A 27,814-nucleotide genomic window follows, 5' to 3' on the forward strand; every position below is an offset into this window, starting at 1 on the left:
CAGGGGCTCAGTCCTTACCGCATTGGCCCGGGTCAACACTGTAACAAAAGCATTTATCTTGTTCGGAAAATAGAACGAATCTGTCCAAAAGCTACGCCTACTGCAAGTGTGCAAAAATAGCTGACTCATTTTTTATCAAATATTTTTATAAAGCAAAGTGGGAACCATTTGATTTAAAATGTAGTCAAAGGGAGCTAAATGCAAAGTTAGAAAAATGACAATCAACAGTTGAAAGCAGAATACTACTGTATTAAAAGCAAGGTACATTTGAAGAGGCCTCTGTCAAAAACTTACCCAGCTTGGTGAGGAGATGTGACCTGGCCCTCTTACCAAGCCCAGTGGTGTGGGTCTGTGTTGTCCTTTCATTGGCTGATTCGTCAGCCTCCACCTCTCGACAGGACAGCTTGTAACCAGAGACCAGTGTGTGATTGGGCGAGGGATGCCATGTCACATTGAGTGATTTCACTCTGGCTCTGACTTTCAGCTCAGTGGGGGCAAAGATCACTGAAAATGTATGCACATGGAAATGAAAAAATAAAAATGACATGACCAAGAATTCCACATGATACGCTAACACTAAACAACAGACTTCAGCTACATTTCCGCCTGTTGCTTGTGGAAAAGATCACTGTCTAAATCCACACAATGTTGCTACTAGCTGACGTCATATTCCAAGTGTATGGTAAGCAATTCACATTCAGTCTATGTAACCAGCTATGAATTGTATTAATTTTAATTTCAAACATTTAGCAACAATGAAGAAACAAGAGGGCTGCAATGCTAGAAAGGCTATCAAAATTCAAGTTAGCAAGACCGACAAGTACAAGATGGAAAGTTGTGATTGGTAAGGAAACAAGTGATTCTCATCAAGCAAATTTTTACTTGACCTTACTGAGAGTTTATTCTCTCAATAATGGAGTATAGCTCTCAGAATTCTACATTATTCCAAAAATACTACAACACTAGTGTGAACCTGGTCTGGTGTCTTCCTTACCCATGCTGTGGTCGCTGTGGTTGTAGTGGGCTAATGTTTGGTGCTGAGCCCACTCAGAGGGAACCCCAAAGCCAACGCCTGTCCCAGCTGCTATCCTCAGCCGGTAGGCCTGGTTGGGTTGCAGCTCTCTTAGTGTGAACTGAGTCTCATTACCCCCAACTTCCACTGAGAACACACTGTCCACTGTGGGAACACACAATACAACACTCACATATACATGTATCTACTTATGGAGTATCTAATCAGTATGATGTTCTGAATGTTTCTTTAGAGAAAATGTGCAGCTTATATAACTGATGATTCAACAAATAATAAGCATCACACAGGAAAAAAAAAAAATGAAATGTTCTTTACTGTGTTGTCTTCCATTCACTGAAATATATTACTGTCTTTCAAGGAAGATCTGTTATGAAAATGAGTCCATTCAGAGTGAACTCGATCTCCCTGTACATTCTGGTGAACTCAGTATTCAGAATAATAATACATACACTTTCTATATAATATATTTTTAACCCTATTATACTAATTTCTGAGCCTCTGCACTCTAACATCTGAAGTATTATCAGTACAGAAACATACAACATTTGTAAAGTAGGCTGTCTTGCACTTTTCTATGAATAACTTCTGTAAAGAAACTAAAATGGGTATATCTCCTGAATTATAGTGAGTGTGTCAACTTTGAGCCCCATTTTCACCTGGTATTAAAATCCGATCTGAGTGATCTGATCAGCTCTAAGTACAGGTGTGAATGTACCCAGGAGGCATTGAGGACGCATTAAGATCCGATTACTCTTTCGGAGGGGGTTTAGCCCACATGTGAGATAGTTTCCACCTGGTTTTAAATTCCATCCTGAGTGATCCGATCGCAAGTGGACAGCTCAAAGTACATGTCTTCACACCTGATAGAAGAATGTGTCTCCAAATGCGTCCTGAGTGACCACTTGTGATCGGATCTCACTTCCCCGCTCTATATGCAAATAACCACGTACATCCTTTCCGTTTGCATATAGGCAGGCTTGTTACTCTCACATAAATCATAAATTAGAAATGTGCGATGACTACTGAAAAAGCACAGCCAAGAGTCTGTATGTGTGCCAAAATAAGGATGTCTACCACGGGTCGCCGGGAACTGTGCAGGAGAGAAAGACGTTTTAAAGTCTCTGTGTGTTCAGCTCTCAGTACTTTTGAAGCTTCTAACTGAACTTCTAAACTGTGGTTTGAAGTTTAGTTTATATATCTGCTTTATTTTACGTTTCATGTTCGCTTATAGGAGTCGTGTTAAGTTACTGCTGATGAAAACCCAACATTTCCTGCTTTTGCTGCTTCATAATAAAAGCTAACAAAATAAGCAGAGACTTTTATTGTTAAGAATTTCAAGGAAATTAAACCGTTTTACGGCCCCTGCTTTTGACCACTGAGGCTCGCCGGCTTCTAAATAGCAACAGCAGACATTGTGACAAGAGCAGGAATGTCTGTAGTAATATTCGTGAATTATAATTTTTTTTTTTTTTTTATGAAACTAAAATTATGTTTGTTGTATACCTGCGGCTGTACTTCCAGGCAACCGGGCAAGCACAGAGTTCCAGATAGCCGGGGATATAAGAGCAAAAACGACACATCACTGACAGTATGATAATAACATCCAAAACACACAATTCCCTCTCAGTGGTTACTGTGACATGATAAATACTTTGGATGAGTATGTAGTAAATTGTAAATGCTGCTTTTACTGTCAGTTAAGGTCAACTTGTAGTGCAGCAGGGGTTAGGGCGCGCATAGACCAAAGAAAATGACCCGGGATTCGCCGTAGGGTTGTACGCAATGAAAGTGTCTCTGAAATGGCCCATTTTTGTCTGACGTCATGTTATTTTCTTTAAGCCCCCAATGTAGCACAAGTAGACGTTACATTTCACAATTATTGTTTTCGGTGAGATCATTTATAGATCTCGACATTTTCGAACGCAGCTTCATTTTAAAAAGAAAAGAAAGAAAGAAAAGAAAGAAAGAAAGAAAGAAAAGAAAGAAAGGAAAGAAAGGAAAGAAAAGAAAGAAAGAAAGAAAAGAAAGAAAGAAAAGAAAGAAAGAAAAGAAAGAAAGAAAAGAGACGGCCGGACGAGCTTGTTGCAGGAAATAGTCAGCTGTTACATAACTCCTGAGCAGTTTAGTGCTTGTGTTTCGTTTTTTACCCTCACAGTTTTTTAAAACTTTCTTGTGGCAGTGATAGAGATAGTGATGTTTCCTGTTTACTATACGGGACTCTCACACCGCATTAAAATGGACCGACAAGTCTGAACGTGGTTACATGATTGGCCAAATCAAGGTGAAGTCGGGTTGCGTTTCTCCAAAAGTTGAATCCGTCTCAACATTTTGCCGCAGGCCACTGCAGGTTTGGGATCCCTGGATTGCCTGATGACCGTCTGACTGTATGTGAACGCAGCCTTACTCACCCTGATCCAGAGTGCTGTACTCAATGCGATAGCGGGTAACAGCTCCTCGGCTGTTCTGGGAGGACAATGGATGCCACATCAGCCTGATGTCTGAGGGGGAGGTGCTGGCTATAGACAGCTGAGGAGGTGCACTTGGCACTGCAGGATGGAATAAAAGGATATACTGAACTGTTTGATGATACACATTCATGGCATTTCCTATAGATCTGCACAGTTACTGGGCGGCTGTAAAACACACTTTGTCTATAACTAATCTATACTTAGTGAACCATTAAAAAGAAATGTTCAGCTGAGTCTACAGTGAGCTACTACTACACATTTTTAAATAACTACATAAACTAAACTTCATGAACGGATGGTACTGATGAGAAGGCTGCCATGCTATGATCTGTGAGTCTGTGAAGCATAAAAGGCTGGCCTTATTTTACCTTGGATGGCCTTATGTGTATTAGTTTGATTACTCACCGTCCTCCAGCATTTCTACCGTAACAGGCAGGGATGGCGGACTGGCACCCATGGGAGAGTAAGCTACCACAAAGAATGTGTAGGCAGTATGGGGGAGAAGCTCTTTGACGTGATACTCTGTGGTGTCGTTGTTCATTGCAAACTGGTACTCCACATTATCTGACCCTGAAAAGGATGGCAATATTCAAATCAAATACATTTTTTAAAGAAAATGTGGACACATGCCGCACGGCTTCACACACTTATGAACAGAGACAAACCTGCGGCGCGTTGGCAATGTACAGAGTAGCCGATGATTTGGTCCGAGTTATACTCAGGTTTCTCCCAGATGAGCAGGGCAGATGTGCTGGAGTAGGGTGTGGCAGACAGGTGGCGAGGAGAGCTGGGCAGACCTTCCCTCACAATGACTGTCAGCTTGGCAGTGGCACATGCCGTGCCTAGCCCGTTGTCCGCTATGCACTGGTAGTAGCCCGCATCCTCCAACGCCAACTGGTTGATGAGCAGGACTCCAGGACTTTGGGTCTTTACCCGTCTGAATGTCTTGATGGGATGACCATCTTTTAGCCAGTGCAACACTGGAGGAGGCTCCCCAGAGCTGTTGCACACAAACCTGGCTGTGTTTCCCCGGGAGAGGGACGCTGTCTCTGGGGGCTGGAGAATCACTGGAGGGGCTGTTGGAAGTAGGAAACAAACCTCCGACTTAAAGGGGACACTGTTTATATTTGAACTATACAATTAAATGGACACCCCAAAGATTGTATACTGGACTTTGATAAAGTTAGGGGACGACATAGATAGGAATAACCATTAAAAAACAGTTGTGAATTATTCTATTTGTTCTTTTCCAGTACTATCAGACCATCAATTATTTGGTGACTTAAGGGGAAGCTGCTGACAGAGACTACTCTTAGCTAAAACAGCTCTCAGATAGAGCTGGGCAATATGGAGAAAATCAAATATCACGTTATTTTTGAGCAAATACCTCAATATCGATATTGCGGCAATATTGTAGGGTTGTAGGTGCTTTCACAAAATATATACACAATAAGATTTTTGATAAATAAACACCTCATGACTCAGTGGATAAAGGCAAACAATAGTGTGGTAAGTTCAGAAAATTACATCACTTTACTGTCATGTAGCCTTTAAAACCAAAAAAAGACATCACTTGTGTCATATTACTTACATATTACTTACATCCCAAATGTAAGACAATATCTAGCCTCATATATCGATATAATATATTGCCCAGCCCTACTCTGTCTATAATATCTAATTTGTCATTATATAACGTACAAACATATCCTACCAGGCACATGCAGCTCAGCAGCAGCATCAACAAATTCTCTGGTCATGGGCTTGTTGGCCCGGCAGACATAAACGCCGGCATGGTGACGCCTTGTGTCTCTAATCACCAGGTTTGTTGCAAGGACGACCACATCAGTGGAAATAGGCTTTCCATCTGATCAAAGACAAAAGCAACAGAAAGACAAACAAACAGGACAGTCTTAGATAATACAGATGAAGAGATTGGCCTTGAGAAAAGTGGAGATCATTTCTCAGGCTTTCAGTTGCCTGAGAAACAGCACAAAAGGCAGCACTTTCAGCAGCAGAGCATTTGACCTGTAATTCCACAAGCTGACCAACAGGTGGCTCTGTGACTTTTTAGTCTGGGTTCACTGAGGTGTCTGCATTGGCACACTACTAGGCTGTGTAAAATCCTTCACTATTCACTTTATAGACCCCTATTTAGTTTGTCCGCCATTTTGTTAGATGCTTTACAGAAAATGATCATCACCTACATAATGAAGTATCTCACAAAGCAACATAAATAAGAAAGTAGTGACAAAACACCAGTTACCACTTTGCATTGCACATGACCTGAATAGCGTAGTGTAGTGCAGTTTTCGGAATTGCAGAATTCCCTGTAAAGTGAAATGTTAATAGTGAATGGGGAAGAATTTCAGATTTGACACTTGACTCAAAACAAATTGCAGAGATGTTGCCAAAGCACAGCACAAAAGAATTCCGAAAGCTTCACATAACATCATTCCCACCAGGACTACAAATGTGTGTGTGTGTGTGTGTGTGTGTGTGTGTGTGTGTGTCTGTGTGTGTGTGTGTGTGTTAATCAAAGTAACATATCATCTTATGTAACGAATAACTCACACACAATAAAATAAAGGAGGACTAGTTGAGAGGAGACAGCTATCATCAGTAAAACAACAACTTTACAGCCACAGGTACGCAAATCTTATCCTGACGTGTTAATGTTTGTTCTTTGTGTGTGAGAGACAGATAGTTAGAGAGCAAGACACAGATAAGGAAAGTGTGACAGATGCAGTAAAAAAAGAAAAACAAACAGGATGAGAACCACGAAGAGCATTTGCAAGTGTTACCTTGTCTGCTCCAGGACACGAGTGGCTTCGGCTGGCCTTGTGCCATACACTCCATCACAGCTGGACGGCCGAGCACGACTACTGCATTCTGAGGTGGTGCAACAATCGCAACTCTGTTCAGGGCTTCAGTCGAGCCTATGACAAAAACAACCAATAAATATAACCAATACATTTTAGATATGTTTGTGATTGTAGCTGGAACGTTGCCTGTTTGAATCCACTGACTGAATGTGAGATGCTATCAGCCTGGTCCCGACTTCTGAATCGCTGCCCACATCTACAGTTTTTTCGGCAATTCAAATACTTAATTCTTCACCTACGAATGCAATATGGTCTGATTATTGAGCAAAAGTGCATACCATCCCTCACCAATTACTGTTTAACCCCAGCATTTAGAAACTCCAGTAAGGGTGAGCCTAACAGCTTCCAGGCCCTTGTGTTCTCAACAAAACATTGAAGATACAGTTCCTTTCCTTTCTTTTCTAAATCACTTGATTATAATAAAAAAAAAAAAAAACTATAGTTGGCTGATTAGTATCTGCTTTCTGTATGTATCTGTATTGCTTAATCAATTCTTAGTGGATGGTGAATATGGATACGAGCTGAGAGGAAAGTCTTGATTAAAGGTTCTGATGTACGAGTTTGCTGGGAAACAGGATGAAAGCCCTTATAGCACATATTATTACAGGTAGCAGTATACATCTGACACAACAGATTGTAGATATACTGTACAAAACCTGTAATGAATCCTAAACCAAAGGACCGACTGAGAGGAGATGATGTGAAAGAAAGAATCTTTGTATGAGAAAAAAGCAAAACCATTACCTCAGTTAAAAGAACGGCCTCAATTATGGAACTGAGGCACATCTCTGTCCTTCAGTGACTAAGGTTGTTATGCAAATCATATTGTTAATGGGTTAAAGGGACCAGACACTCTTGAGTGTGTATCAGTCCGCTATTGTGAGAGGGTCTTACTTCCCTGCAATTCTGCTCAGTCTAGGCAGACTCAGCAGCAGCACATCATGCTAATGACCTCCAGAGAGAAGCCTGGCCTTCTGTAAACATTATAAATTAATCAGTCCTTCCAGAAAAACGCAGAGTTTTTTTGTGATTGTTGAGGGCAAAAATCCTTGATTATGCGGCACGTTTTCTTAAAAAATGCGATGGAATATGCGGGATATTTATGCAATTTTATGTGATGAAATTGCGGGAACTTGCAAAAATTGCGGGAACTTGCAAAAACTGCAGTTTGATGAAAAAGAGAAGAAAAAGTGATTCCCCCAACTTAATTAAACTTAATTTCCAAAAATAGTTTACAGATATTCAGTCATTGCAATAAGTAAACAAATAAGATACAAAAATATATACAAATTATATAATATTAAAGTAAAAATAAAAGTAATAGTCTAAACAGAGGGAAATAAAAGATACAATAGAGACAGACTTTCAAAAATCGTTAATAATATAGACAGCAGGAGCACTTAAACAAAGAAATTTGAGTAGACATCAGATATTAAGATAGCTTTCTTACTGGATACCAACTTAAGAGACTCAAAGTATCAACCTCCAACACCTGCTTTTCGATGATGTTCACGTCGCGTAATTACGTCACTTCATAACGTTCCCATGGCAACAGGGGGAAATGGCTGCTCTTGTGTGAAGTAAACACAACATCTTTTCAACTTTCTGCTAAGATATATGTGACTTTTTTGTAACGAAAATGCGGGGATTATGAAATTATGCAAGCACCGCATATTTTGCGCGGAAATCGGCAATTTATGCGGCGAAAGTGCGGCATATTTGAAAAAATGCGGCCCCCGCATGAATATGCGGACTTTGGCTGATTATGCATTGAATTATGCGATCGGATAATCGCGTTTTTCTGGAGGGACTGATTAATCATTGAGATTACATAAAGCAATCCTTGCTTATGCATAAGGCTTTAACTGGGTCAGTCCGCCTTTGCGAGGACTGCACTGCAGGGTGCTCCTTCATAAGGGTCTTGGGTATGATGGGTGTGGGTGCAGCGTAAAGCATGTAGAATACTAGGTAAAGGAAAGAAGAAATGGAGGAAAGTACAAAGCTGGAGGTTGAAGGCAGCTGAAGTACTTGGATTTGAGCACCTCAACATCAAGCCGTCAAAGCTTGGCTATGGGTGTTGAGGTGTCCTATTTATAGATATCTGAAGTGCAAGCAAGTGAAGTGAAAGACCTGACATCTGTAATGGTTCGCAATAGAGCCTTAAGTAGTTTCCCCCTAGGGTTTCAAGACAGCAGCAAGACCACTACCAGCTACCTTGTCAATACAGGTGCAAAAATCCATTAAAAATACTCATTTCCAAAAATCTCCTTGGCAATCAGAACAGTAGAGCATCCGTTGTGCAAAAAAGAGAGGATTCTTTACCCTAGATTATATTTTTTGCACACAAATGACGATACGAGAAGCAAGATAAAAAGTAATTTAAGATGGCTGTAAAGATGGGATGCAAACGTTTTAAAGTCGGAACGCTGTTTATGACTCACTTCTTTTGGCCTCATCTATCTGTCTGTCTCCCTCCTTTTTTCTTTTTGCCTTTCTCGTAAAGGACAGAAAGGCTGTGACTTGAAAAGGACACAATGGTTCCCACAGAGCAGCCAATTACAGTTGACTGATCTCTAGCTACAGAGGCAGATAATACAACATTGGCTTTAATCCGGGCTGCCTAATGGTGAAAACACACCTCACAATACCATTCACTGATTCACTGCACTATGTAATCCACTAATGAAAGTCCTTGTAGGTTACAGTCACCCTGGGAGATTGATCAAAGAGAGAAGGGCGAACACTGATGTCAAATAAGTAAAAGACATGACTTTGTTCTATAAACAGCATTACTCATTTTATTTAAATGACAACAAGAAAAGCGTTCAACCCCGACACAGAACTCCAAAAGGGTCACGACGGCGTAACTACGGCGTGGAGTTGACGCAGAAGCATAAAACAGCCTTTAGTAGAAAAAGAGGAGGAGTCCAGTGATAATACACATTCTTCACAGCTGCACTACTGCTGCAGAACGATAGGACATTAACATATCATACTGGGGCCTTTTGCAGCCTACTAATCTGTGATGATGGGATTAGAGGTGTGTGTTTGGCAACCAGGCAAATTTGATCCATTTCACATTCAATATTAAATGCCAGATAACAGTGCATCATCTGCCGTCTAGCATGGATAAGACTGAATGAGTCATGGAGGACTCAGACACACATTGCAGATAGAAATAGATGAAAGCGAACGGATATGCCCAAGATGCCGCTGTGCAGATGTCAGCCACTGTCATCCCTCTGAGGTGGGCTGTGGATGAGGATAAGGCTCTTATGGAGTGTGCACGGACGCCCCGAGGGGGCTGGTTTTGAGCCGCAGCCACCTAAGCGGCACACTGGTGCGAGCGGTTCGTGAGGCAAGCATAGACCTGGTCCCGGGGAGACAGCAGTGTGGGCTTCCCTGCTACTGAAGAATGTGGCTTTTGAAAGCAGGATAGATGCCAGGCCTTACTCCAGCTGCGGGACTTCATAGAAACCCTTTTTTCTTCACAAAGTTTACTGCTTGCATCACTGACGTAAAAATGGGAGCAGAACTCAGCTGTTCACGCAGCTGTTATATACAATAACTGTGAACAGAATAAAAGGCCCGTGCAGGGCACAAGGGCGCAAAAGAAATCTTCACAACTGTGCATGCGCGAGGGATAAACCCAATAGCAACAGCTCTTAGAAGGCAAAGCCTAAACCAAAGTGAACACGACCACTCTATTCTATTAGAATACAATCCATTATAATGCCACCTCCATTAGAACAAATGTGTTTTGCTTACTGTTTATTGCTTACTTTACTTGAATGTTTTAGTTAAAAGCAAAGTTTGACCTTAGTTTTCCCTTCATCAGCTGAAGAGACAAAGTTGTCACTTTAAATCTTTTAAACTTTAACTTTAAATTTAAAGTATGATTTTGTGATGTCACAAAACGTATAGAAGACAATCATTGTTCAAAATTCAACTTAAACAAGTGTGATGTGGAAACTTGAATCGGAAACAAATTATTGTTCAAAGCAGAGAAGTTTGTCTTTAAAAAAATGTTGTGAGGAGATTTTTAAATATTAGCCCAAAACAATATCTTTTCGATTTGGATTAGATTAGCCACTGCTGTTTCAAATACACAATACACACACTTGTTACACACAATACATGGTCAGAGAGAGCCATTTTCTTAGCACTAGAGAAACCTAATACATTTCAAACATCTAGTCCTGAAACTCACATTAGATTTTTTGAGGTTGGCCCTGCAGCTCCCAGCGGGGCCTGGCTGCCTATTCAAAGACTACGCACTGCAATAGACCTCACCTGTGGTGACAGTGAGCCTGGCTTCATGACTGATGTCCTTCCTGGCAGAGTTGGACACGACACAGCGGTAGGCACCCTCATCCTCCTTGGTCACCTCCAGAATCTGGAGTACCCCATTAAGAAGGGAAATGAACCTGTTGTACACAGGGCATAACAGAGTATGGGTGGCAGAGGAAGAAAGAGTAAGAAGACGAACAACAGAGAGAAAAACAAATAAATGGCTGTGTGCCCTGCAGCATGAAACGTTCAGCTGATCGAGCCTGTGGGGATCCTGCTGAGTCCTCACTGGACTTTATTGAGGAGAGAGGCTATTGTGTGCAACCACAACAAGGAAAGTTTGCAATTACAAGTCATGCAACTCAAAATGTGACTTAAATACAGGTATATAAAGATGAAAGTTGTTTTCTGGACAAAGACGAGCTCTCGAGCTCCATAAAAGCATATAATATCCCAAAAAGCAGTATATAAAAATAATGATTACATTATCTTTTTGGGTACCATGTTTATTTGTGCTGTTGGCATTTACTATTTCTACTTTAATCCTACATTTCTCGACTTCTTTCTCTCTTAAAGAGGTCATGTTCCAGGCATGTTACTCCAGGCCCCCAGGTCCCTGGTAATGTAACGCCATCGCACAACCACGTATGGTCTTTATCACAGCCTATTAATCCCACCAAAATGTGACCAGTGGTAGTCTGTTCAGAAGGGAGGAAGGGGGAGGGAGTGGAGAGGAGGTGAGAAAAAAGAGACAGTAAGAATAAAGAGCAGTGGATGGGAAAAACTAAGAATAAGAAAACACAGAATTAGAGATGTAAAGGTGATAATAACAAAGACAGAGATGGCAGGAGGGCCAAAAGAGAGAAAAAGGCACATTAGAGCAAGAGAGAACAGAGAAAGAAAATGCCAGTTATGTATCAGTCATCCCTTGGCTCATCTTTGTGAGAGGCCATTAACGGCGCCTCAGGTCGGAGAACTACATCCCACCAATAAGACCTCATAATGTTTGCAGGTCATGCTGGGCTACAGCGGCCATTAGCACTTAGTCCTGTGCAATAAGGCTGGAAACAAATTCCAAGGTGCAGGAGCCTTTAGAGTCACACTGAAATGTCAAAATCATTAAGTGGCCCCATACATGAGACTATTTGTGACAGAGGGAGAGAGAGATCTGTCGAGAATGTGGCAGCAGGCATATAGTTTGAAAATGTTTTTGTTTTTTCCTTATCTTTGAAAGCATGGAAGGTTCGTAGTGAGTAGCTTGTTATAAGTGATTCTTCAATGTTATTCTATAGTAGCGGAAATCCTGAATATTTACTTTGAAATAGTCCCATATAGAAACAGGCTTGGACGGGCATCTGATTTCACCAGGCAGTATACCCTTTGTTTAAGCATTCATTAATCATTAAAAATGATAATGAGAAAATTATTAAAATAAAACATTTTACTTCGAGAAATGTAGGCCGCCTCAGTCATCAGTATAACTAAACAGCACAGAGTTGTCACTCATTACAAAACCCCATTTTTTAAGTGCTGCCAATTGTTGAAAGCAGTGAAAACTGTGAATGTACTTGATGACCACATGTTCTATTAATTGTTACTATTATTAGAAAGTCTAGAACTGTATTGTCATGGTCAAATTAGAGTGCTTAACAATCACTGCACTCTGACCCCTTCAATGAATCTTGTAATTACAGTATGCTCCAGTGGAATATACAAGGAAATGATGGGGTAATGATGAGACTGTAATTAAACAGCACTTAGATGATTTTCATGCACATGTATGTTTTATATATGTAATACACAGTGTTGGGTAGTAAGTGATTACATGTAATCAGGATTACATAATCAGATTGCAAAAAAAAATAAGTATCTATAGTCAGCCCAGATTACATTTGAAAATATGTGTAGTTAGACTATAGTTACATTGTCAAGGATTTCTTGATTACATTTCTGATTACGTCTTTAAAATATGACAACTTCAACATTATGAAGTACACCTGTAGATGTTTATGCCAGCATGTTTTTTAAGGGTAATTTGATTTGACCAATTGTAAATGCCGAATATGTTCTACTGTGTATCAAAGTAAGTTACTCACTCTCAGGGTGCCAATTTTGTTAATAGTGACTCAAATCATTTTGTTTTTTTGTTTTTAAATTGTGTTGTGGATAATTGAGATTGTATTCCTTTTTATTGACATTAAAAGTTTTCAGATTTTCCAGGTTCACTTTGTAACTGCAGCCCACTCACATTCCCAGCTGGGTATGGACAGCATGGGGGCATGTAAATGTCCTTGCCCCTTTTTTTCAATTAAAACCAAAGAAAACTGAAAAAGTGGAAAGTAATCAAGTAACTACTTAATTTTACAAGAAGGGAACAGGTAATTCTGAATTAATTTACTTTGTCATTGAAAGAAAAAGTTTCCAAAAAGAGTGAATGACAAGTTCATACTTCCATTGAAGTGCTCAAATTATGCTCATTTTCAGGTCCATAATTGTATTTAGAGGTTGTACCAGAATAGGTTTATGTGGTTTAATTTTCAGAAAACACCATATATGTGTTGTACTGCACACTGCTGCAGCTCCTCTTTTCAACCTGTGTGTTGAGCTCTCCGTATTAGCTACAGAGTGAGACATCACACTTCTGTTCCATCTTTGTTGGGAGTCGCACATGCGCAGTAAGTACTGCTAGCTTGTCAGTTGCAGAGTATGAGGGAGTGCCATGCTAGCAGCTAGGCGAGAATTATAACGTGTGTTACAAAGTGACGCACGTTCATCACGGAAGTTAAGGCTGGACTACTGTTTGGAGCAGTTTGTGAACAGTGTTTTCTCTGGAGGATGTTAAGTTCCTTTGGGGTGGACTTTGGGCTTTTTCACTTTGTAAACCTATAACATGCACAAAAATACATATAACACTATAAAGGAAAGGGGAAAAGCCAAAAAGCATAATATGAGCACTTTAACATCAATGTAGCATTGAGGGATGAAAGGAAATTATAAAAAAAAAAAAAAGTTCCACTTTTCACCTTGACTATCCAAAGTATTCCAGTAAAAAGCTATATATATATATATATATATATATGCTAAATTAGCTTGATAAACAATGCCATTTTAGTATGGCACATGCTTCCATTTGTAGATTTATTTTCAAACCAACTGCAAACTGACTGACACAATATGTGTTATTGGCGTGGGCGGTCCGCGGCCATGGAAGTTTTGTATCATGTGGACGCGCCAACAGTTTTGTTGTCATTACTTAGAATTCCTCATGGGTGCGGCAGAAACTATGCACTATAACTTTAATTTTAAACCTAAATGTGTAGGGCCACTGCCAGCTTGCTATGCAGTACATTCATCTTCACATCATATTCACTGAGGTCAGCTTGCATAAAATTCACACTTAGCCTGTGTGTGTTTCCAAGATTAAGTATTTCACTAAACTATGGTTTAGTTTACTTTAATAGGAAGTCATTAAACTAGAAAGTAATGTATCATATGACTTATCATGTCAGTCAATAAATGACTTGATATTATGATCAATCAATGATCAATACTAGGATATTAATGACGGAACACATACAGAGAAAAGTATCAGGTAAAAAAGAACAATAACTAAAAGAATATGCACTCAATATGATTGGGATGAAATGGCAGAAATCCTGAAACAAGCTTGAGGAATCACATAATTCATTCATTGTGAGAAAATGAAAAGACAGAAGAGAAGATGGAGTAAGGTAAAGGTCAACAACAACGACACATAAAAGGGTCACCTTGTTTCCTCAGGAACAGCCACTGTGTCCTTTTCCCAGGTAATAACAGGTGTGGGTACTCCCTCAATCTGGCATTTGAAGCGAGCAGCTCCCCCAGCGGGTACCGTTTGGGGTGATGGCTCCTGAAGAAAGTTAGACAGACCTGAGGGTATAGAGGTGATAAAGGTCAGAGGGGTATCTATCAAAGCAGAATTGGTGATTTCCCAGAGGACAGTAACAAAAAGGGGCCCATATCTAAACTACTGCTAGTGCAAATGACCTATTCCTAATGATCTGAAATGTGTGTGTCATGTCGTCTACCTCTAGGACACAGTTTATTTGATGTAGGTCACACATCATGTGACTGACGTGTGCAATTATCTTGAACGCCGGTTCACAGTTGGTCGACAGCTCCATTTCCATCAGAGTCCACATGGACAACATTAGAACACACACACACTACATTAAATGGGCTGCACAACCAATGTGGTCACAGGGGGAAAGGGTTCTATACACTAATTGTGGGTTCAAACCTTAATAAAACACAATGAAACAATGATCCAATTCACAGTTTTTGTTTGAAATATCAAATTATTGGGAGTAAACCCGCATAGTTAAGTTCAGAAGCTGTCCATACATACTTTTGATTATTGTATTCAGGCCATTTTAGGGATTTTAAAGGTACCGTTTTTAATTTTGTAATTTAATTAAAGACTTGTTGAGACCATTTAAATAGCCTTGAATGTCGTGATAAGGAGACATGTTTTGATTTAATCAGGCTTGGCTGGATTATTTCTCCCTCCAGGTCGAGTCTTGGCAGGGCTGCAATTTTCACAGCCTCAACACATTCACACGCACGGAAAGCTTCCAACTGTAGATAATACTGAGCACCAGGGGGTAGCAGTGAGCAATGTCTCAGGGCCTCTAACCTCTGACCCCAACAGGCTGTTGGAGAAGAGAACAAAACTGGTTGGCTGTCCCAGTCACTTCGCCTGTAGCTCTGAAGGGTAGAAAGTGGGGGGTGGATCAAAGGAGAGAGCAGAGAAAGAAGACAGAGAAGGCTACCAAAGGCAAGAAGAAAGCAGGAAGGTAACAGAAGAAGACTCCAAACTCCAACTGATATAACTAGGCTAGAAAACACAGTTGCCTATTTATGTAGTAATGCCACAAAACCAACATTATTTCATTATATCACATAATTTTCGTGTTCAGTAAAATGTACTGAATACATAAATGCATCTAAAAACAAAAACAATTTGTAATCAGTCATTATTTGTGGTTTCTTTACCCTGTTATTTAACACATTTTCTCCATATGAAGCTAATCGCTGAACCGATTCAGGCCAGATTCGCACAGAATGAAAACATGTTATCCAGCACTGTTACATACAGAAATCTACCTTGCAGGAAGGACAAAGCTGATTCATGCATTTCAAAGAGCTAATGGTAGCAGAGATACTGTGTGAACAAATTACACAGCTTCTTTACAAAAGATTAGGTCTTACTTAGAGGTAACATGTAATTTGCTGTCAAAGATCCCAATTTCAATTACTGTATTTGCATTTTACATCAGGTGACACTACTCACCACACTTTATACCACACATATTTTGTATCAGCAAGATTGTCAGTTTTCCTCATGTCCTTTACTGCTCAAGCTTGATCTGTCGGACAAGTTGCTTAGTATTTGAGTGACAGCTGTTTTCGAGTTCACTCATATGGTGAAATGGCCAATTTCCATTTTCATAACAAACTCTGCTGCACTGAATCAAACTGATCTGATTCTTAAAATGTTTCTACTGGCAACAGTTCTGGATGCTCTTTATTTTGTGTCACTCTAGTTTGGACCAAGCCATGTAAATTAGCCATGAAATGTTCATGAGTGTAGCAGTATGTGACACTGTAGTTAGGCACAGTGCTTAATGCTAATTTTGGTATCCTAAGAGGCTCCCAATGGCAATGCCAACAAGCAGATTTTTAGCAGGTATGTTTTTCAAATTCACCACCCTATCTTAGCAGGTTTATCCTGATGGGCCATGAATGTTTGAACCAAATCTCAAGGCAATACATCCAATAGTTGTTGAGACATTAAACCACAATTAAACCACAAATGTTCAACCTCATGGGGGCACTCAAGGAAATGTCAGGATCATATGGGAATCATGAATATCTGTACAATGTTGGGTGCCAATCAATTTAGTAGATGCTGAGATCTTTTACCTGCTGGTGTAGGATATATGAAAAGTCAGGTGACCAACAAAGTTATTAGGACTCATCCTCAGGGCAGCATGGCGGTACAACAGTTTATGGCAATCCCTCCAATAGTTGTCAAGATATTCCGGTCAGGACCAAAGTGAAGTGGTGGTCATCCCACCGGCCAACAGACCAACATACATGCATATAGCCGCCAGCTAGCATGGCTAAAAAGTTGCATAAGAGTGGAGACAAACAAAACTATGGAAAGGCAGACTGAGTGCACAGCCAGTGGTCCCAAACTTGTTTCTATTTCTGGGTGTTTTCAAACTTGCTGCCAATCACATGGCTGCCTCAAGATGTCAAGCTACCCCATTTCCTTGGAAAAGATTTCCTCTAAACCACTGTAAGCTTGAGGAGACAAAGATCAGAATATCCAAGATTACCCTAACCCCTATCACACCAACTGTTAGTCATGGCAACAAACTGGCAATCTGTGTTTTCCTACTGCGCTGAAGGAACAAAGTTTCTCAAAGAGTACACAGAGGCTGGCCATAGTAGCAGAAAGCATTTAATTAATTTCATAAACACTTGCAATGATTGTTGTGTAGCAAGCTTTGCAGGAGGAGTTCACACGAAACCCCTGTCACTTCCAGTAATTACATAGCATGATGCCCTCATGTAAATACACCACCTGTAACAGGGGGATTCCACCAGGCAAAGATGCACCACCTTCCGGCTGTTTTAGTTGTTAAAATAGTGAAGTGACGTATGATCGGGAGTCTGCACAGGGTGTTTATTTTGAAAATGAACATGCGCTAGCCATTGCACTACCTGCCCAGCCTGTGCAACAAAATAGACCTAGCAAGTATTTTTAGCAGAGCAGAGAGCAGCTTCTCAGACGCTTCTGGGATACGCTGCATTGTGGCTGGTGGAATCACAAGCATTGTCTTGAGTGGCCGTGATTGTTCCGGCGTCAGCGCGCAGCCGGAATGCAGCGCAGACGCCCCTAGTGGAATTTGGGGTTAACAGTGCCAGAGAGTGCCCGACAAAGTGCCACTGTGTGTGTGTGCGTGTGTGTGTATAAACCTGAGTGCATCTGTGCCAAAATACTTGTACATCAGTGTTTACAGTAATGTGGCCTTGATGCCAGTACATGGACTGCTTGTGATTACATTACTGGATCACATACTGTTTGTATGTGAGTGGTAAACAACAGCTGATCAGCGAGAGTGCATATGAGCACACTTTAATGCAAACGGTGGGTGGTGTTTGGAGAAGGCCCTTAGCCCAGGCTGTGATGGAATAATGATGACTGACTGGGCTTCCACCTCCACTCCGTCAAAGCATACTCATAATAGTATTTTCCCAGGACTCTATGAATGTCCCCCGCAAAACGTTTTTTAGAGGAACACTTCAAGCAAAAGGTGACCTATCAAGCGACAGGATCAAAAAATAGGTCCAATTGATATCTATGTTTAACAAAAATAGGTCCAATTTATATCTATGTTTAAAAAACATTTTCAGGCAGCTTCGTGGGCACTGCTTTTTAAAGTGTGTAACCCTTCGATGCACTACATAAGAAGTCCCCATCTCATATTTCTTTGCTCCCTCTCATTAATATGTCTTTTTTCATTGCTTCTCTCTCTCTCTTTCTCTCCTGTCTTTAACTTTACTTCGGACTCTTTCTCTATCTTTGTCCGTCCCTCTATCTATGCCCCACTCTTTGGCCCCACAGCTATCAGATTGCAGCGTTTTTCCCCTCCTCTTGTGCAAGCAGATAATTCCACCCGTGACCTCTTTGCTACCCAGCTTTCAGGCCGACTAACTAAGAAAAATTAAGCGTGGCCTCAACAGATATTTGTAATAGCAACTGGGAAATGTGTGTGGTATGACATTTTTATTTCCTATTTACAGTACACTGCCCATTTTATACAGGTGCTCAATTCTGTCAGTTTTGGCATTCATGTAGGAATAACCTGTCAAAAAGAAACATTGCCAAAAGGAAGCCATTTACAGTAATTCTGTGGTACATTTTGTTAAGTAAAATGTTTCTGCCTGGGATTTTTTCTAATAGTGTGAGATGTATGAACTATCATTTCTCATCTTGAAAATGTATTATCTTTTTCCCCATTTTCATCTTTTTAAAGGCATTTGGTGCATAGAGTTGTACATTTTGCAACTGATGAAGATTGTATGCATTAAAATTAGACTGTCTCAAAATTAGAATTTACTAAAATCGTGTGACTCTCATGTGAGTTAAAAATAAAGCGGCAGAAATACACTGTTACAAAAACACCAACATGTGTGCACCAAAAATGTTTGCAAAATATCAATTTCTTAAGCTTGAAATAAAAGAGAAAATACACTTTTGTCTACAATGTCCTTTGTAAATGAAGAGCAAAAATGCAGCACACTTTTATGATTATGACATCAGATATTTGACTCTAATGGGTTGCAAAAGCTGGTAGGATTTAGAAAATATTGACATTCACCTCAGCAGTCTCATAATGTGAAAGGTTAATTGGTCTAATTAACATTAAAAGCTGCTTTCTCCCCCTGCATCATCATTTACCCGTGGATGTGTTTGGGAAACATAATGTGCACACTGCATGCTGCCTTTGGCATTTTGCCGAGAGAAGAGTGTGCTAGAGACTGAAATACTGTTTATCCGTATCTAAAGAAGAAGCAGGTGTCTTTCACTGTGTCTCTCCCTTTGTAATGCATTCACATGCTTTTAGACAAAGCCACATGCATCATAAACTGCGACTGGGAAAATGGAGCAAGTGGGTTTCGTAATGTGTTTTCACAGATGTGATCTCTGCTACGTTCTCTCTTCAGTCTCATTTCTGCTGGCGAAGACGCAGTAAGAAATGAGAATGCCCGCTCAATGTCAACGTTGAGGCAGTTTGGCTTCGACCTCCTGCACACTGGTCACATCTATCTCAAAGTCTCTCGCCGCTGATTTAATTCAATAGACACACACACATACATGTACATATACACACACGCAAACTGAAGGTCATTCCTAATGGTCTCTGAAGCCTTTCCTTTTACCACCACTGCAAACTCTCTTCAGCCTTTTCCGCCTTCTCACCATTCATTCCCCATCCCCCTCCTTTACTCCTTATTGTCCCTTAAACAAGAGGTCCTCATAAATAGTCATGTGACAGCTGACAAAAGCAGGGGCATCCACAAAGGATACTGTCTCATTTTACACAAAGCTAATGACTAAATAAAGACTACCACTTACAAGTGTGAGAGAAAGAGGCCTCCTTGGAGGGGCGATTAAAAAGCTACAGTCCTCTCATCCCTCACACCCTCATCTTCCTGTTAGGTTCTTTCATTTCCACCCACCATTCCTCCTTTACTCTGTGCCTTTTAACAGACTGTTTTTTAAAAGTGTACCTGCTCCCAGGACACTTGTTAGCGCTCCACCAGAGTATAAGTCTCCTAACCGAGGCAGAGGAGAACCAAGTTCAACTCTATCCATGCAAGGAAATTCCCTTGACAAATTGGACAAATCACATTGCTCTCTGTGTGTGTGCATACCCAACCAAACCCTTTAAATGGATGAATGATTCAAACCAATAACATTCCATCACATCAGTGACACTATAACCTACCTCTTCCTGCCATTTCAAGCATTTTGTCTGCCCCAACGATGTCAGACACACAACACATATAATGACGATAAAGTAGCTGTAGTATACAGTATTTTCATATGATACAATCACAAATTTCCAGGCAGAAGGTGTGCTTTCATAATATTAATATATTATATATATAATTTTTTTCGTGCTACAAATTTATCTCATTAACATTAACCCGACCTTAGGATTACTTTCGATAAAATGTCAGGTCCTTCACAATTTCCCAGAGGTGACGTCTCCAAATGTCTTGTATTGCCCAACCAAGAGTCTTAAAATCTAAAGACATGCAATATTTACTATTAAAGAAGACTCCAAAAAGCAGCATATATTCACACCTGAGATGCTGGAACCAGTCAATTTGTCACATTTTTACTTAAAATTGTTGCGAGTTAATTTTCTGTTGATCAACTAATCGATTAATTTACTAATAGTTCCAGTTGTACTCCATCTATTCAATCTTTTATTTTCTATCCATCTATCTATCCATGAAATTTCTACACTTGGGTATTGGAGCCTATGCCAGCATGCACTGGGTGAAAGGCCAGATACACTCTGGACAAATCCTTTGTCTATCAGGGCTACAGAAAGACATAATAAACCACTATATATATTATATATACATATTGCACCGATACACAATTCTGAGCTTCCAGCTAATCTGGGGCCCTACACTTGCAGCATGCAAGCTTTGATTTTTTTTGATTTGATTTTGACACATTTCACTAATAAAAAAACAGATGCCATACATGGGCATGGGCATGAACATGCGAGAGGACTGCAGGATTTGCAAATGCATCTGCTGGACACCTACTTGCTAGGAGAACATTTACAGTCCGGCTGGTCAGCGCTCCATGGGCACTGGCACTCACACAGCTGTAGCCGCCCTCCACGCCCTGAGGAGACTGGCCATCCTTAGAGGTCGGCAGCAGGAGGAGGGATCCATTGGCCAAATACCGCAGGAAGTCACCCCCCTCCAGAGGCAGAGGCAGGCCATCCTGAAGCCAGGTGACATTGAAAGGTGTATCGCTGGCCCCGAGGTTGCAGTCCAGCAAGAGGGGCAAACCTGGCTCCAACACTACATGGCTGGGCCCAGCCCCGCAGCTCAGCTCCACCGAAACAGGCTTTTCTGTGTGAGACAAAGACAAAAAAAAGTTTGTTAACCATGCTCTGTACCTGTCACATAGGTTAATAAGTCTTTATTCTAAAAGAAATATGTCCGTAAAGTTTCACCTTGAAACGCATTTGTCAGTATAATATGCACAATATATACAGAGCCTCTCTGCATCCCTCTGTAGGAGCATTTTTATTGCTCTGTGAACACTATCACACACTATCACAGCCACACAGCCACTATCACAGCTAAACTATGAATTCAATATTGCACTTTTCTTCTCAATTGATCCAATTATTTACACATCTACCTCATATGTCATTTCTGGCTATTTTTGTCTACTTTATTCATTTCAGCGTTTGGCAATTTGTCATTTTATAGCATAACTTCAAAACAATCAATAGTGTTGGCAGCAGAGATGGATATGGGTAGAGCATTCCAGGGGCAGGGTGTTTTGGGGACAGAGAGGAGGCCATACTCTGAAGAAAAATTTGCTCTGAAAATGAAATGGTGGCAGTGGCATGAAAGGTTTTGTATTTCAGCAGCAGGACATTAGAGTCAGTGAGAGAGAGGGGAAGTCCTGGAGTGAGAGGTTGATGAGCTGGTGTGAAATGAGCGGCAGAGAGCTGCATAAACTGCTCTTAAAGGAGATGATGTTGTTTAACCACAGCAATTTTACCATGCTAAAACTTCATTGTTTAAAAAAAGATGTAAAACATAATTTTGAAAGAAAGTTGCAAATTATTTAGAAGAAGAAAATAAATGCATTCATGGTCATGTTGTGTATGTTTTAACACACTACCTGCAGATTTTTATTTTTATTTTTTAACAATATACAAAACATACAACTAGCCACATGAATGACACCCCCCCCCCCTTCATCATCACCACCCACCCAGACAAAAATCAAGAAAAGATGACACAGTAACTACAATATTCAAGACCATTCAACAAAATAGTAACAAAATAGTAACACAATAGACATTAAACCATAAACCAATTATGATTTCTCCTATCTTTACATTACTGACATCAGTAAGTGCTGTGAAACGCAGTTCTAATTGAGTTCTTTGAGAACTAATGAAAAAAGAAGAGGGGAAAGATCAAGAGAGAACCGGAGATGAGAGACAAAAAGCCCTGAAGACTTCAAACCTTGACTGACACGACGGCAGCTAATTATCTTTTATGAACAGGCTGGATAGCATTAGATATAATGGAAAGTAGCCCAATGCACAGTTCCCAATCTTAAAAAGAGTATCAGGTGCACAGCAGTGGTAAGGATCAAGGAAAACAATGACTGAAGTTTTTTTTTCTACTTTAGTAGACCACACATATTTAGCACTTAGCAGGCACAGGTATGGTGGGTAGCAATTATGATAAAACATTGCAAAAGATGTCTTTAGTCTAGTACTGCGCAGCATATAATGAATTAACTGAAACTGATTTGTCTTGTAATGTTTTGAGCATCTCCATATTAGTACATTTCAATGTTTAGGAAAGAGGGGAGCATGCATGACGTAAATACATAATGAAAAAGGAAATCACTTTAAAGAAAATAAATCATATATTGTATATATTCATCATATCCTTATTGGGCACTTGTATTTGACACAGTAAGGATTTTGAAAAATCGCCTGCCCATGGAATTTTACATAATTTAGCTTTCCTTTTTGTGACTAAAGTACCTCCAACAAATTTGGATTGAGCAATTTGAGTTGCCTCATATTGCTCTGAAAACCTTTATATTCCTATTGTCTGACCTCCTCTGTAGACAAACCTGGTATCTTACTTATGTGTTGTGTTCTCAAGTGCACATTTACACTGACAGTAAAAGCAGAGATGTTTGTGTTGACGTCAGTTGCCTCTCTGTCTGATGAAAGTAGTCTGTGTAAATGTGGAGGCTTTTTAGTCTTAACCCTCACTAGTTTGAAATTAGCTTTGACTTAGCCTTTGGGAAAAAAAAAAACATTAGCCATATCGCTTCCCCGACCTCCACAGTCTGTATGTAAATGTACAGTGCAGCAATTAAACCCACCAGGAATGACTTGCTGGTTTATAATTTAACTCATATATTGGATAAATTTATTAACAAAAGCACTGAAAGCAGTGAAATCCATTCCATACATCTAAGTGTTAAACACAAGGTTGTACAAGATTGTTTACTTCCTCCTAGAAACTCGGCTCATCTATAACTGACAAATATTATGTTAAGCTTAATGTCTTTTTCATGAAGTCATTACTGTACCGGTGCAAGTAATATCATTTAAACTTCCCTTCTATAGATCATTTGACAAACCTCTTCATGATTCCAGCTTATAAACCCTATTTTCTCACATACAGTACGCACATTAGCACACACACACACACACACACACACACACACACACACACACACACACACACACACACACACACACACACACACACACACAGGCAGGTTTCTTTCAGCTTTTCTTTCTCCAGTGTTGGATTAATTAAGTTGATGGGAGATGGAATTTTTTCCTTGATTAAATGAGGCCTGACCCCCCACCATCACTTCCTGATGAAGAGGCTGGGTAATACTGAGAAAGGCTGCACAGCGCTCTGACACACACGCACACACACACACACACACACACACACACACACACACACACACACACACACAGGTTTGTGGCACTACACGCACACACACCCACACACACACGGAGATAACATAAACATACATGCACATGCACCCAAAACCCATACAAAGAGATAAACATCACATGTAAAAGACATTTAAACATGCTCACAACAGGAACAGAAACACCTGCATACAAGCATGGCAACACACACAGATAACTACCACGGCTACTCTCTTCCTGATTCCCATTTCAACTAATTAGGTCTCATTAAGTCATTAAAACGTTAGCAGCCATTTCCCAGCTCACTGCCAATGGTTTCACTTGGCGAGAGATGGGGATCATTCTGCGTTGGATATGGAAGCCATTACGCCTCACAAAACTGGAGTAGACGAGTGATAAGGAACATGCAAAATAGGAGAAAAAAAACCTGCAAAACACTAATTTTATTTTAGGTTTGGACATCTTAACCTGTGTAAAACAAATTATATAATGATATAAAATAAAACATAGGTGTCCAACCTAAAAACGTTGCTGTAACAGTAGAGTCCCATTACAAGACAAGCATGTGCTAAAAAAGTAGGCAAAGTAAGCATATCACATATGTTAAGTAGTGGCTATTTCATTGGAATAAAACACATGATACTAAGACACACATTCGCACCAGCAAGCTCGATATGTCCTAGATTTGTGGCCATTTGACACACACATATACACACACAGGCACACACGCACGCACAAATATTCACATGCTGACATGTACCCACATGGTCCTTACAACACACACAGATGTGTGTAAGCCCACAGAGTAATTGTCAGTGTCTCATGAGGACACAATGTGGTGAGAGGGGGGGGGGGGATCTATGAAGTGGCCATTTTGCCATTTTACTGTACAAATGGGAGCTGCTGGAAAGGACAGGGTGCACTCTGGGATAGTAGCGGCTGTGAGGTCTCACTAAGCTGTAGTGAATGGATTGTGATGGCACTGTGCCAAGAGGTTCATAGCTCTCTCTAAGTAGAGACAGGACAGCGGTTTGCAAAAGGGAGAGAGGATGAAATAGAGCCCAACAGACAACAGGAGAAAAAGAAACAAAGAAGCAAACGTACCACACACAAATGATACAGTGCCCCTTTAGCCGATCAGTAACAATTTTGATACCTTATCCGGATCCGTAATAGCTTTTTAATTGCACCAATAACATTAATTTGGATAAAGTAGGAATACAGTGGTGGTATGATCCCCAAGATTTTGTCTTTTGATTGAATAACGTTTGATGTAAGCCTACCTCCATACTACTGCCATATATCAGGTAGATTAATAGATAAGTGGATAGATTAAAGACTGATTTGTAATTATATTCACAATGAAATACACAGAAAAGAGAGACAAAAGAAACAAAACACACAGAGACAAAGAAACAGACTGTCCCTGTCTGTCACTCAGCTAGAGAAGAAGAGAGAAAGGGCAGGGGAAATGGAGAAGTTAGGAGGGCAGTCAGCTCTTGATACCATCAACGCTATTCCGCTGGTCAATTTCTGTTAATGGATCACCTATTCACAAAACATTTGGGAGAACAGAAGGAGAAAGAGGAGGAGTAGGAGCAGGAGAGTGACCCAACACAGGGAATATTTCACCCGGCCCAGCTCACTGTCAACAGAGACTGGACACCCAATGGCTAAGAGGCCACAGCTCAGGTTTCCACAGTCTCTAAAGTGAAGCTATACAATACCTCAGGCCTTTCAGGAACTAGAGATATGCACAAAGAGGCTCGGCTAAAAGAGTGCAAATGAATGTTCTTTTTACCCGATGCTGATATACCCTGTATATCTCATCTGTTTTGCAGAGTTATTGCCTGATCAAGTTGGCTTCTGTATACTCTTGAGCTAAATGCTGTTTAAATGTTTGTTGTACGTTGGCATGCCAAGATGCTCCCATTGACAATGCTAACATGCTGATGTTTAGCAGGCATAATGACCTTGTTCACCATCTTAGTTTAGCGTGTTAGCATGCTACTATTAGCAAATTAGCACTAAACACAATGTACAGCTGAGGCTGATAGGAATGCCATTTGTTTTGCAGGTAAATTTTCATAAATCAAAGCATTGAACAAATGTATAATTTGACCTCATGGTGGTGCAAGATGAACTGATTAGGGCTTAATAAAGTTATTACAATTCATCATGAATGGAACATGGATATCTGTAGCACATTCCATGGCAATCCATCCAATAGTTAAGATTCTTCAGTCTGTACCAAGGTGCTGGAATGACCAACAGACTGACATTGCTTAAATCTGGTACAAGCACTATAGTGTTGCATTAATAAGTGCCAAATAGGCTGTAAGAGGTCGCAAACAAGAGATGGAAAGAGAGAGGATATGAGACAAAGATAGAAATCCAAAATTAAAGAACTAAATACAGGACTGAACAGTGCAGAAAAGACTACGGCAGCCTTGAGAGTCAATTGACAGAGAGCAATGAAATGTTATTACAAACGCTTTTGTGAAGAGAGACCACTAAAGCACTCAAAAGCGAGGATAACCAGAGTGCCTTGTACCTTCTGCTAAATTGACACAGCAGCAGTAGATAATTGCTAAGAGTTGTTCCTGAATGATGTTATTAATGTATTATATCGGTAAAACAACGTTTTAGGATATGACTATGCACTGAAACCTAAATACAGGCTGAGTGGACAGGGACAGATGGTCTGATTGATAGCACTGGGCCGTTTACAGCAGAATAATGCCTGTGTGTGTGTGTGTGTGTGTGTGTGTGTGTGTGTGTGTGTGTGTGTGTGTGTGTGTGTGTGTGTGTGTGTGTGTGTGTGTGTGCGGTAGGTCTGGATGCCACAAACAAACCTCAAATCAAGCTCAACTAGTGCTTGCCTGTTGTCTCAGCGCAGCCTTTGTTTATTAATGAAATCACCTTATATCAATAACAACAAGGTAAAAAATAGCCCTGACACTTACACGTACTTGTGGCCGAAAACTATCCGGAGTGTGAATTAATCAATATTTTGAATCCACAGTTGTGATAATCTGAGCATAGAGGCATCTAACGATCAACCCTGTAGGGAGATGAGGACTCTCAGGTTTCGGTATGCAGTGGAAATGCCTGTGTAATAACAAGAAACAGAAAGTCTCCCTGCTGTCTACATATTTAGGCTTTTATCAAGGAGGCTTCATCCTGGCTTTCCATGTGAAAAATGTTGCCTTGGGCATTGGGTTCTGTGTGTAATATAAAGCGCCATCAGGAGTCTGAACAATGCCACACATTCAACCCACTTTATGAGTCTTAAATTGCTCTGATGGCAAATAACTATGTTTACTAGTTAAGTAATGCTGCATACAAAGAGCTCAACATTTCACTGAATCCACAGTGAGGCTCTGAGTCACTTGACAATCTGAACAGCTGCCGTGTCAGGTGTTAACCGTTCAAGCTGTGTTTCCTCCCATGACGATACAGCAGGGTTCTTCTCACACCCCGTCATCGTAACCACAAACACACTCACTAACTCTCACTGTCAGAAAGCTGATACAATGAATCAAAGATTTTACTCTGACTTGTGCATTGGAGAGTCAACTGAGTTTACACATACTGACAGGGCTGCAATTAGGTGTGTGCGATATGGCGATATTAGATCGTGAATGATCAAAATGTGTCTTCGATCTGCCTTTACAGAGAGATCGTTAATATCGTGCTACAGGGCACATCAGTTGCAGTTGTATCAATGGCTCCAGTGTTTCCTCTGCATACAGCGGCACAATGCTAGAAGCACACTAACAACAGCAATAGCGCTCCCACTAGCTGACTAATTGCTAATGGAACTTGCTT

At 40.4% G+C, this 27,814-nt stretch overlaps 1 protein-coding gene across 3 annotated transcripts in view; it reads right to left on the bottom strand.

The window, feature by feature from the left end:
* Positions 1-27,814, bottom strand: part of igdcc4 (immunoglobulin superfamily, DCC subclass, member 4) — a 51,281-nt gene that overhangs the window by 12,376 nt on the left and 11,091 nt on the right. For all 3 annotated transcript variants that reach the window (XM_039795695.1, XM_039795694.1, XM_039795693.1), the window contains exons 2-11: positions 21,078-21,392; positions 14,444-14,585; positions 10,680-10,813; positions 6,306-6,440; positions 5,216-5,368; positions 4,167-4,577; positions 3,907-4,071; positions 3,442-3,579; positions 995-1,177; positions 295-504 (exon numbers count right to left, since the gene is read on the bottom strand). In XM_039795695.1, coding sequence (XP_039651629.1) covers positions 295-504; positions 995-1,177; positions 3,442-3,579; positions 3,907-4,071; positions 4,167-4,577; positions 5,216-5,368; positions 6,306-6,440; positions 10,680-10,813; positions 14,444-14,585; positions 21,078-21,392 — 1,986 coding nt within the window. The remainder of the gene's footprint in view (positions 1-294; positions 505-994; positions 1,178-3,441; positions 3,580-3,906; positions 4,072-4,166; positions 4,578-5,215; positions 5,369-6,305; positions 6,441-10,679; positions 10,814-14,443; positions 14,586-21,077; positions 21,393-27,814) is intronic.

Source organism: Perca fluviatilis, chromosome 3 (genome assembly GCF_010015445.1).
Source record: "Perca fluviatilis chromosome 3, GENO_Pfluv_1.0, whole genome shotgun sequence".
NCBI lineage: Eukaryota > Metazoa > Chordata > Actinopteri > Perciformes > Percidae > Perca > Perca fluviatilis.